Here is a 12,060-nt window from a genome sequence, read left to right as displayed (position 1 = left end):
CTGTGCAGTGAAAGACTAGAGAACAGAGGGATTAGTCTGATTCAGAAATGATTTAATGAGTCACAGAGGAACAGCGGTTAGCTCTCAGACTGCTGCTGTCCGATAAATGAAATGGATCTTTTCTAATGTTTCAGTCATGTGGTAGCTTCACAATTGATTGTGACAGAACTTGGCGTATGCCTTACCATACATTTGTGAACACACCATGCTAAACATGAATGTGCATCATTACTCATCACACCGCATTAAGGATGCACAATTAATCAGATTTTAAATTGTTGTGATTATAATGGCTGTGATGACGCATTCAATTACATTACACATGCGGCACCAGAGTGACAATTAGATTAGCCAGAAAGTGGAGTGCCCTACCACTCTGCATACAAAACAAAAGAATACAAAATAAAGCAAATGTAGGCTTTAAAATAATACTATGAATGCATTGTATAGTAGCTGAATTAATTCATTAAGAGAGTTGTCCACAAACATCTGGACATACAGTGTAACTCCTAAGCCTAACAGTGTGTATACACGTGACATCATGACAGTTGGGGGAATCACTGCATGCATGTCCTCTTTGTGGCAAATAGACAGAAAGAGTGGCAGCGTTATCTTTCAGTGTGGCAAAGGAACTGCTGTGTGATCGACAACACAAACAGATTCAGAAAAAAAAAATAGAGCGCATCATTTAACAGACTGCCGAAAGCTAAAGAAATGAGAAGCGAATAGATTCCTGCAATTCACAGAACCTTCTGGAATCCAGGCACTGAAACCTCTACACTTTAAGGCTTTGCTTTGGGTATTTGGTATTGGTGATTAATTTTGGTCCTGGAGCACTAATGTCCCTCAGGTTTTAGAGTTTATACTAATTAGAGCACACCTGATCCAAATAATTACCTAACCAACAAGCTCTTGCTGGGGTGAACTGTAACAGCAGGAAAACTTTAAAACAGGTAGGACAGTGGCACTCAAGGATCCAGACTGGGAACCACTGACTTGGTTGTCAGGAACCCATTAATGTAGGTGTGGAGTGAGACATTTTAAACATCCAGGGCTTAACCCAAATATATATTAAAATGTATATTTATATATATATATATATATATATATATATATATATATATATATATATATATATATATATATATATAAATATACCCAGGATAATGCTTGCCTTGAAAGATTTAAATTAACTAAATAAAGTATTTTTCAAGACAATTTTCGATCAAATCCCTAAAAAAATCTACACATACCTTTTTTCTAATTTGTTTCCTATTTTCTCTCCACTTTACACAGCCAATTAACCAACCCACTCATTAGGACTCCCCTATCACTAGTGATGCCCCAACACCGGGAGAGTGCCACCACCTGTTTTCTAAATGCTCCAGATGCAGCATCACAAAGTAGCACCATAGCGCCCCCGGGGGAAAGCGCAGCGACTCGGTTCCCGATACATCAGCTCACCTTGTGCTGATCAACATCACTCTAGGAGTAATGTGGGCAGAGAGTGCCATCTACCCACCCAGATAGAGCAAGGTCAATTATGCTCCTTCAGGGCTCCGGTAGCCGATGGCAAGCTACATGAAGAGGATTCGAACTGGAGATCTCCTGATCATAGTGGCAGTGCTTATCCTGCTGGACCACTCGGAGCCCCAAATCCATACATACTTTATATAAAACATGATTTTTACTTGTAAATCTGATACTGTGCACAAACCTTTTGATAGATTTTCCTTTGGATAATGAAGAATTAAATTTCATCGGCAACGTTTGTAAGTGTTCTTCTGGTAAAACAGGGACTTGCACATAAATGACTCCACAGTTATACATTCAGACTCTATCTGAGCAGTAATATAATTTATGATATAGTAACATCCCATACAGTGTTCAGTGTGTTTTAGCCCTGCAGGATTCACACAGTGCTCTAACAGTGCTAGGTAGGTAGGTTAAGAGAACATTAGGTCCTACCTTTAGTGAGGTGACAGTTTTTGGAACACAAACTACAATATCGCAGTAAAATTGTTTAGCGCATAGAGTGTTCGCTGTTTGGGAGTCTTGTGCCCTTGCTGAAATTAAGATTCTGACTGGTTTAAACGACCTACAAGGACTTTGTTTAATTCCCTGCCAGCTGAAATTGCTAATTTGACTGTTTGTGCTCTGGGTTTCTCCCCGTCCCTATAAAAAAAAAAGATTTGGGGCTTTTGACAAAACATCCATTGCTTGAGCCCCATAAGACAGCCCCTCGCTCCATCAATGTATTAATACCAATGTCCAAAGACCATTGTTTCTTTAGTAATTTTGGTGGATTACTGTCGATAGCTGCCAAACTGCCATTAATTTTCAGTTGCCTTCTGTCCATAATCTGCATTAATTAGGGTTCAAGCACCGAAGGTGCGTAGAACCCTATTGTTTTTGCTAAGATTTTTCTTATTATTATTATTATTCTTTTTCTCCTGTAAAAACAGTTGTGCAGCCTAAACCGTAAGTCATAGAGAAATGAAACTTGGTAGGTAGATGTAGGATCAGTGCATCTCGGTGGACAACAAAAATGGCACCGATTGGTCAAGTGGTGGCGCTATAAACAAGGAAATTCATTTTTCACAATTTTCTCAATAACTCAAAAACCATAAGACCTACATTCAAAATTCTTTGTTTGATGGATTCCTTGGGTCAATACCTACAACTTTCCAATTTGGACCATGCACTTCCGTCTATATAGATTTTTTGCTAATTTGCATAATATGCAAAACATACTTTTGCGAACTAGTCCTAGGAATTTTGATCAATCCTGGCATGTTTGGTATCAAAACACTCGTGAGAGCATGGCCTTCAATATTCATTAAGAAAAAGTTGAAATGTGTAAACAATATGGCCACCATATGCAAATTAGTCCTTCCGGATATATGCCCCATTCACTTCAATTGTTAAATTTGGAACACTGTTTCTCAGCAACCGTGCAACCTAGCAAGCTGAAACTTTGCATGCAGAATCTGTCATACAGCCTCTAAAGGATGTTCAAAGGGCAACTTAATCAATCAACATGGCTGAACACCATCAGCCAATCAGCATTCAGCAGACATTTTGGCAGGCTGAATGTTGCCCAATCTGGATGACACTTGGCAGTTATGTTCAGGTGGAGACGCTGTAGTGACCTGCAAATTGCTGAAACAATCCGACCACTGGGGGGCGCTGTTCCAACAAATCGAATACATGTCAATCATACTATACTATTTTGACATCTAAATGTTTGTGCCATATTTAGTACAGTGGCTCTGACAAATTTGTCAATACAACTATGTTTAAAAAGTGCTTTGTTTATTCAGAACTGCTAATTGTCTGAAAATAGCAATATTGATACTAGTCTCTGGATATTTGGCCTATCACCGCCATTTCAGACTTGTTGCACACTGTAGAGTCTCTAGGTTAAGATTCAATAAAAACATTTGTGAAAATTTCACATACAATAGTGTCCAGGCATCAAGCAGTCTGAGCGTCCTTGAAATTTTCAACCTAAATTGCTGTAACTCTGCAGTATTTGCTGTAATCTCACAATGTCAAAGACCTCTGTACAATATCACTCTGATGAAGCGCCATTTAATACAGAACTAGATTTAGAATATATTTGTAATTACATGTCATATCAGAACATGCACTCCTTTGTGCCTCTTCTCAACATTAATAACAGGTGAAAGACTTTTGATAATTTCTCAATGTGACAGAGTGTCTCCAATTGTGTTACACCTTCTTACACATCACCATCCTATGCTCTAGTAGGCACCATTGTGCCAGTTGCTGTTTGATGAAGCGCCATTTAATTCAGAACTAGATTTAGAATAACTTTGTAATTACATGTCATGTCAGACAATGAACTCATTTGTGTTAATGTAAACTTGTTTGGTAAAACATTTCAGCTTGTTTTGCAAAGGTCAAAAGGTCAATCTGAACACCACTTTGTAAACATTCTGGTTGAAACCACCTGATCAATACCAATAACATGTAGACACATTTTGACTAGATCTAACTCACTTGATGAATATCCTACAAACTTCACTAGATTGACATTACAATTACAATTTACAATTTAAGCACTGATCACGTTGAAAGGCTTCTGCTCAACATTAATAACAGGTGAAAATTTTTTAATAATCTCTAAATGTGACAGGGCATCTCCAATCATATTAGCCCTTTTTACACATCACCATTCAGTTCTCTAGTATGCACCATTGTGCCAGTTGGTGCTTGAACCCGATGATTGCCGCTTGCGGCTATATTTTTAGCTGTATATGTACATGGTCTACAAAAGCTTATGGATGTGAACAGAACCGAGTAATACCAGTAGAAATTGTGTGGGCAGTCTAGCCAGTGGTTCAAGCCAAACAAGACCACCGCCTCATAGGGTAAAGAAGTTTACAAAAGAAGCTTGGTGGAACTTTTTTACACAATTTCTAATTCCTTTTTTATTTATTTTTTTGTAGTAAGGAGTTAGTAGCGTCAAAGTGAAATTCATGAGCTCTCGTTTCTGCTGCTGGTCTCAGTCGGAGTTAGCTGTAGATAAGCCGAAGTGCTGTCACTCTGAGAGCCCAGTGTGAGTGAGAACAGATTGCAGACTCTCTCAAGATTCCAAAGCCAGTGATGGACTGTATCTTTATAATTAAACAATGTGCGATCTCTGAAAAGAGCGTATTGAAAGCATAATGCTGTTTCATGTTGGATTTTTCAAGAAGCCGAGGAGATCCGTGAGAGCTTCTCTCAGAAACTTTGTGAGATTGGGCCCAAAAATAGAACAGGGGTCTAAAATGCTGTAAATGAATGTATGGGGCCTCCATCTTTCTCTCTCTTTTTCTCTGCTTGACTGCTGAAAGTAGATGGAGGGTCAGTGACTGCTAACAGATTCCTCTAAATGATACATGATTAGCCCCCAGCTAGCAACGTCCTGGCTTACTTTTGAGCAGCTCTCTCTGCCTTCCTCCCACCCTCTCGGTGTGTGTGCAATGAGGTCACCTAGAAAAAGCGCATGTGACTGAGGGCTGGAAAGAGAGCTTAAATGACTGGAGGATATACTGCTGTTGATGCTGCCACCTGATAAGTGACTGACCTCAATGGCGGAGTGTTTGTGTATCCGGTGCACAGGTATGCACTGGTATAGACTGGTGCTGATTGGTTCACTTATTTGGTTTAGTAAAAAAACAAAAAGAGAACAAACAGAAGATAAGGTCTAAATTAGTAAGACAAAAGAGAAGAATAGTAAAGTAAATCAACTAAGAAAAAATATAGTTATAGTTAATGTCCTGTTCCGCTTAACTTCGTGGCTGTGTCTCTCTATACTCTCTATACTCTCTATACTGATTGGTTTGTAAAATGTTGTTAGTTTCCCAAGTTGACTTTCCAGGGGCCTCATGTACTAAGACTTGCGTGGACTTCCTACTAAAATGTTCCGTACGCTCAGATCTGAAAAGTTCCGTACGCACAAAAAAATCCGGATTTATCAAACCGTGCGTAGGCAGAATCCCACGTACTTTCTCTTAGTACATCACAATCAACTTGAAATCAAGCGCAAATGCACGAAAGCATCACACTTGCTACGACTCCTCCCTCAATTACGCAGAGTATAATGTTATATTATTATTATTATTATTATTATTATTATTATTAATAATAATAATAATATTATTATATACACATAGCGTATAATTACCCATGTTTTAAGTTTTATTATTCTAAGATAAATGCTTTCATTTAAATGCTTTAAATGAGTTGCCTACCAAAAAGACACACGTGACACACTTAGCTTGTTTTTTTATGCTCTTGGAAATCTAAAACTGCTTATAAGCCAGTCATCATCATGGGCCAAAAAAACCATAATGGTCACGGAAAATGCGCGCTCAATGAATTCGGCCATTAGCAGTATTTTCCAGTAATGCCAACGCTGCATCTCCAACAACTCCAGCGCAAACCTGATCTAGGTTAAGTGGAAACACGTTAAACGATTATTTCTGTAAGACAATGAAACTGTCTGATTGATTTACTTTATTTTACCCAATAATGCTTACTTTAATGTGTGCATAAAGGATATCTTAATAGTTGTAATTTCAATGCATCGCCTCTAAGTGTCGCCAAATGACAAAAACACAATACATACGCACAAAAAAAAGGCGTACGCCCAAAACAAAACTTCCGTGGGGGAACGCACTTTCACACGTTCAAGTCAAATTTAGTACATCAGACCGTGAGCGTGAAATATGGCGTACGCAATGTTTTTGTGCGTACGCACCTTTAGTACATGAGGCCCCAGGTGTTGCACCGAATTTGACTCCCTGGCAGAATCTCCCTTTGAGCACACATGCAAACAAATTACCCTCAGATTCCTTTTTATTTCTGTTTGTAAATAAAGATTAATAAACATTTTTGGTAGACACAGAAACTGCAAGCTTGTGCACGCAAAACATAGATTTTGGACGCACACACAACACCAGTTCTGCCTCATATTGGTCCAAATATCCAGACCATCTACAAAAGTGCTTTTACACTGCCTACAAAACAAACCACAGTTTCAGTTGATCCAGACCAAGACCCCCTGTATTGTTCAGACCACATTTCTAAAGAGAGAAAACTACATAAGAGAGGAGAAAACTAAAAGGAAGAAGAGGAAAGTACATTAAATGAAAGAAGGGAAAATATAGCTGTAGACAGTTCTTTGTAGCAGAACGGAAAATAGAAGTGCTCGGAGGGGAAGAGACATGGTGCAGGGTGTGGGAGGGAGAGATGGAGAAGAGAGGAGAGTGTAGAGGAAAGGTTGAGGGAAACTGGTAGAACAAACAGATCCCCAGTGAGAAAGAAAAAAGAAAAGGGTTTGGATCATCACAAGCATCATGCATTTATTTACTGTTCTTATGCAACGATCTGGGATGTTACACTGCAACGCTAGTATAGTGTTTTATTGTGTCCAAGATCAGTGGTGCATTTTAATGAATGGATAGTAAACAAACTTTAATTTACCCAATAAGCTTTCATAATTGGTTTAAACGGTATGACGACAAAATCTTTAAATCATTTTGACAGAATCTTCAAACAAGGTACTTTAGGATGTGAATTTGACGTATCACCGTTCTGCCCAGTGGCAAAAACAGACCTAAAACCGAACCTCAAAACCGGAGCTGCAGGGTCTGCCCCAAAACCCTCTCTCTACTGTGTGGGCAGGATTAAAGCTTTATCTTCTAAACACGTGAGATTTGAGCCTCACTGTGGCACAAATGGTGGTTAGCCTGTTAGCGGTTAACTTATCAGCAGTTACACTATTAGAGGCTAGCCTGTTACCGGTTAGCTTATTAGCGGTTAGTCTGTTAGAGGCTAGCATGTTAGCAGTGGCCTGTAAGCTGTTAGTTAGCCTGTTAGCGATTAATGTTAACTTACTAGCAGTTAGTCTGTTAGCGGTTAATGTTAGCTTATTAGCAGTTAACATAAGCTTATTATCGCTTAGCCTGTTAGTAGTTAACGTTAGCTTGCTAGCGGTTAATCTTAGCTTATTAGCAGTTATCCTGTTAGCAACTAGCCTGTGAGCGGTTAGCTTATAGATGGTTAGCCTTTTAGAGGCTTGCATGTTAGGGGCTACTCTACAGTTGGTTAACCTATTAGCTAACATTTTCTAGTTATCTAGCTTAGCTTAGCTAACTAACTTAACAAACAAAAGACTTCACTCTCTCAGAAAGGAGTTTTGTCCTCAGTATTAAGGTTAGTTTGTCAGAAACAGCTGCAGTGAGCTGTCTGATACTCCGTATCACCACAGAAAAAAACTTAAAACGCTAGCATTAATTTCTGCTAATTTCAGGAATTTTCGTCTAAACGTTTAGGAGTGGAGTTTTAGTGTGTGCAGTTTTCAATTTGTCTGTAAACATACTAAATGTTATATTTGATTATTATTGATTATTTAATTTAATTTATTAATTAAATTAAAGTTATACAGCAACACATGGAATTATTTTGTGAACAAAAAGTGTTAATTAAGCCAGAACATGCTTTATACATTTAGATTGTTTTAAGTACCACATTTAGCTTTGAGGACAGATCTGTAAACTTTTGGTATTTTAATCTCAGTGTCTTCATGAGGGAGAGTCACCTGAAATAGTTTTCTCAGCATTTTGAAGGAGTTTCTGGAGGTGCTGAACAATAGTTGCTGCTTTTCCTTTACGCTGTGAAGCTCCAGCTCATCCTAAATCACCTTCTCAATTGATCAGATTTAGATCAGGAGATTTTGGAGGACAACCACTTTTTTGTTGTGCCCCTTAATAGTTTTGATTGATATTGTGTTTAATATTAATCTACAATGTAGAAAATAAATAATGTAAGGAAAAAATAAAAATATTGAAAACATGAAAACATTTCTTCATTCATGATGGCACTTAAAGTAAATGAAATTACAATAGCAGACAAAATAATGAGGGAGAAATATTCAACATGTTGTGATTAATTAATTAATATTAATATTACTATTAATTAATATTAATAGTCAATGTTTGTCTGCTGGATGTGTTTATTGGTAGGTAATACAATATATATATATTTTTTTATATGTACAACCATTTTAGCAATATGCCTTTGCTGATAATGTATCATTGGTACGACTAGAAAATAATGATAATCCCTGCATAATTTGATGTAATGCCAAGCAGTATGTAAAACAACAGTGAAACCATATATTTAAATAAGATTTAAATGTTGCATGATATATTGCGGATACTGCATAAATAAAAAACGAATAAATTTATATAAACTGACATTGTGGATCAAAAATGTTAAATGCTTGGACAACTTTAGAAATTAAATGTTTCATTCAGGACGGTCCATATCAGAAACTATAAGCAAACAAAAAAACAAACACAACAAATACACACTTCCCCATCAGCCAGACTAAGGTGTAAAAAACAGCATTAAAATAATTCTGGAGCACAGACAGTGATGTTATTACACCAGCAGGTATGGAACAATTGGAAAATGTGCACTACACTGCATTTTACAAATGTAGTATCCATTTAACCTGTCCGCACTGAGTGTCCTTGACTCTGACAAACGTACCGCACACGTGTGGATGAACAGGTTGGAGATATAAATGGCAACAGATATGTAGGCCAGAAATCGACTGGTGGATACAGCAATAGCCATTTAGCTGGTGTCATCTAGAGAGCAGGCGTAATTGCTTTTTTACCTTGGACGGCCTCTTAAGCAGAAACCTTTTAAAAAAGTGAATTAGCTCATGCTGAAATGGCCTACTTTGGGAAGTTAAAGAGGAGCATATCGCCGCATTCCCACTGGGTTTTTGTTGCTACAGAGGTGCGGCCACCCATCATTACGTACAAGAAAAGAATAAGAGAACCCTAATGGTTTCCTGAAGCCAGTTATAATGAGCATCGGTTCAAATGATTAGATACACTTCAGGTATCTTAATATGAACTCTAGGGGATTGTATCAAGTCAAGCTTAATTGTCTCTTGTGATAACTATTTTTGATTTGTATGTTACAGTTGTGAATTAATTAGAAATATACAATAGCAATATACAATTTAGACAGTGACCTGAATGGATTTAAAATGAAGGAATCAAGATGTGATTTAAGTGAAGACCTTCAACTTTAGTTTAGATATAAGAAAATGTTATGAAAAAAACGTATCAGCTGTTCAGGAATTGAAGCAAATTTTTTGCACACTCTAAAGCGTGACGTCGATCAGCACAAGGCCTCTGTGAGCTCATGTATTGGAACCGAGTTGCTGCGCTTTCCTCCGGGTGTGCTGTGATGCTGCTCAGCAATGCTGAATAAGCAGCAGTTTAAAAAGAAGCGGAGTCTGACTTCACATGTATGGGAGGAGGCATGTGCTAGTCTTCACCCTCCTGGTGTTGGGCCATCACTAGTGATAGGGGGAGCTTTAATGAGAGGGTTGGATAATTGGCCTTGTAAATTGGGGAGAAAATGGAATAAAAAATGTAAATAAAATCATAAAAAAGAGAGGCCAATATAAACATTTTAAGAGTAACAAGGTTAACTTGTGTGTGGCAAATACAAAGTGTGGACTGTGCATGATCCAATCATACCACTATATCTTTAAAACATGGTAGTGTACAGGATATTCTTGTCTGCTGACAATCTCTAAGCTATAGCAATATAATTATCCAAAACATTTTGCATGGACAGCACTGGTGTTTTTAAAGTCAAACTGTTAAAAGTTTTTGAATGGCCTTTGTAGTAATTCAATTTGGATTCAGATGCGCATGCTTTTCATATGTACAAAAAATAAAACTCAAGTGAACAATTCTCAGAAACGCGTAAGAGTTTCTTTCTCAAAGAGAAGAATATGTGAAGAGAATAAATACATTTTGTAAGCGTTAATTTTTCTATGCAACATGACTATCACCTTTAGAAAGTATGGTGTGTAAAGTAAGAAAAGCCATCAGTGTGAAAAATTCTCACTTTAAACTTATTATTAATTATTATAATTATAATTAAATCTTATTATCTGTAAACATATGATCTGTAGTAACTGCAGATTACTCAGAAAGATAAAAATATTTTTAAAGAAGTTTTGTCTTTGTTGTTTTAACACTTTCTTACCCCTTGTCTTGTTTGCAGGTATCTTGTCTTCCTGCAGCTCAAGAGAGATCTGTACCATGGCCGGCTCCTCTGCAAGACATCCGATGCAGCCATACTGGCAGCTTACATCTTACAGGGTGAGGCTGGAGTTGTCACAGTATCACAGTTCTATTTTGTTGCCCAATAGAAGCATAAATATTACACGTTTACCATGTTTGATGTTGAAACAAGTGAATACTGTCCAACTATATGTCTGTCTACTTCCAAGTTTTGACTTTGTCTACTTTTGTCATGTTCTGAAGTACGGATACTAGTTTTTAAATTATTCAAAATATTAAAAGTGTGTTTTTCAGAGTAACTGTTAAAAGATAATACTATTAAAATGGACTGCTATATAATATTTTTGCATTGCTGCAATAAACTTGTGCAAATTGACTCACCCAAAGGCAGTTTGATTCACCAGTGTAACATTGGCCTATTGAATTAAATAAGTTAATGAAATGTAATTTTTAATGGTTTAGAATGATGTATTATTGATAAAACAATTAACTTTTAATATATCGAAGAACACACATGCAAAAAGCTGTGAATGTCAAACATCCCTTCCTATATCTTCCTATATCTGTGGATTCCACAGTCTTTAAGATTTGAGCAGCAGTGCTGCAGGGTAAAAGCAGAGACATGGTTTCGTGATCAGAAGCACGATAAACTTGTATCTTGTACAAATGAATCTTTAAGCGCTTGCATGGTGCCGGAGCGGAAACCAGCCGAAGGTCTGGACGTTTGCGGTGAAAGCTGCCTGCTGAGATTTGCGAGCTTCAGCAGACTGAATAGTGAAAGTGAGGCGACTAAAAGGGTGAGGCTAAGGGCGAGAGCGGATCTTCTGACAGGCCGATGCGAGGGCTGTTTTAGAAGAACCTTTCTGAATTAAACATGCTCTGCTTCGTCACCTCAATGCAGGCATGCCTTCATCAAGGAGGCTGCAGGAAGCCAGCACAGCAAAGTGTTCTTTAATCCACAGAGACATATAGAACAGCGTCAGGACACAGCAGAGCCCACACACTGCTGTTTCACATGCAGTGCAGAATACAGGTGCTCTACATGTAGTCCACATGTGGAAAATTCACATCATTATACATGCTGTTGTATTCCATTAGGATGAGTGCAACAATGCATGAACACAAACCCTTCCCTTAAGAGCAGTATGATTGCATGGTAAAATATTTATTTTGTATGGAATAGTGAATTGATGTGTATGACTGTGTTTGAGTAAATTCCTCTGGCTTGGTTTCCGCAGCTGAGATTGGAGATTACGACCCCGGGAAGCATCCGGAAGGCTACAGCTCCAAATTCCAGTTCTTCCCCAAGCACTCTGAGAAACTGGAGCGAAGGATCGCAGAGATCCACAAGACAGAGCTGATGTAAGAACCATTTCTGTAATCTGTGTGTGTGTGTTTCAGGTAATAATGCAGTTAGTAATTTAAA

At 37.8% G+C, this 12,060-nt stretch overlaps 1 protein-coding gene across 4 annotated transcripts in view; it reads left to right on the top strand.

The window, feature by feature from the left end:
* Positions 1-12,060, top strand: part of LOC103044356 (FERM domain-containing protein 5) — a 147,049-nt gene that overhangs the window by 112,654 nt on the left and 22,335 nt on the right. For all 4 annotated transcript variants that reach the window (XM_022679777.2, XM_007235680.4, XM_015602011.3 and 1 more), the window contains exons 5-6: positions 10,615-10,712; positions 11,873-11,996. In XM_022679777.2, coding sequence (XP_022535498.1) covers positions 10,615-10,712; positions 11,873-11,996 — 222 coding nt within the window. The remainder of the gene's footprint in view (positions 1-10,614; positions 10,713-11,872; positions 11,997-12,060) is intronic.

Source organism: Astyanax mexicanus, chromosome 9 (genome assembly GCF_023375975.1).
Source record: "Astyanax mexicanus isolate ESR-SI-001 chromosome 9, AstMex3_surface, whole genome shotgun sequence".
Taxonomy (NCBI): Eukaryota; Metazoa; Chordata; class Actinopteri; order Characiformes; family Acestrorhamphidae; genus Astyanax; species Astyanax mexicanus.
Note: the sequence above shows the minus strand (reverse complement) of the source record. Positions and strands in the feature narration are given on the sequence as shown.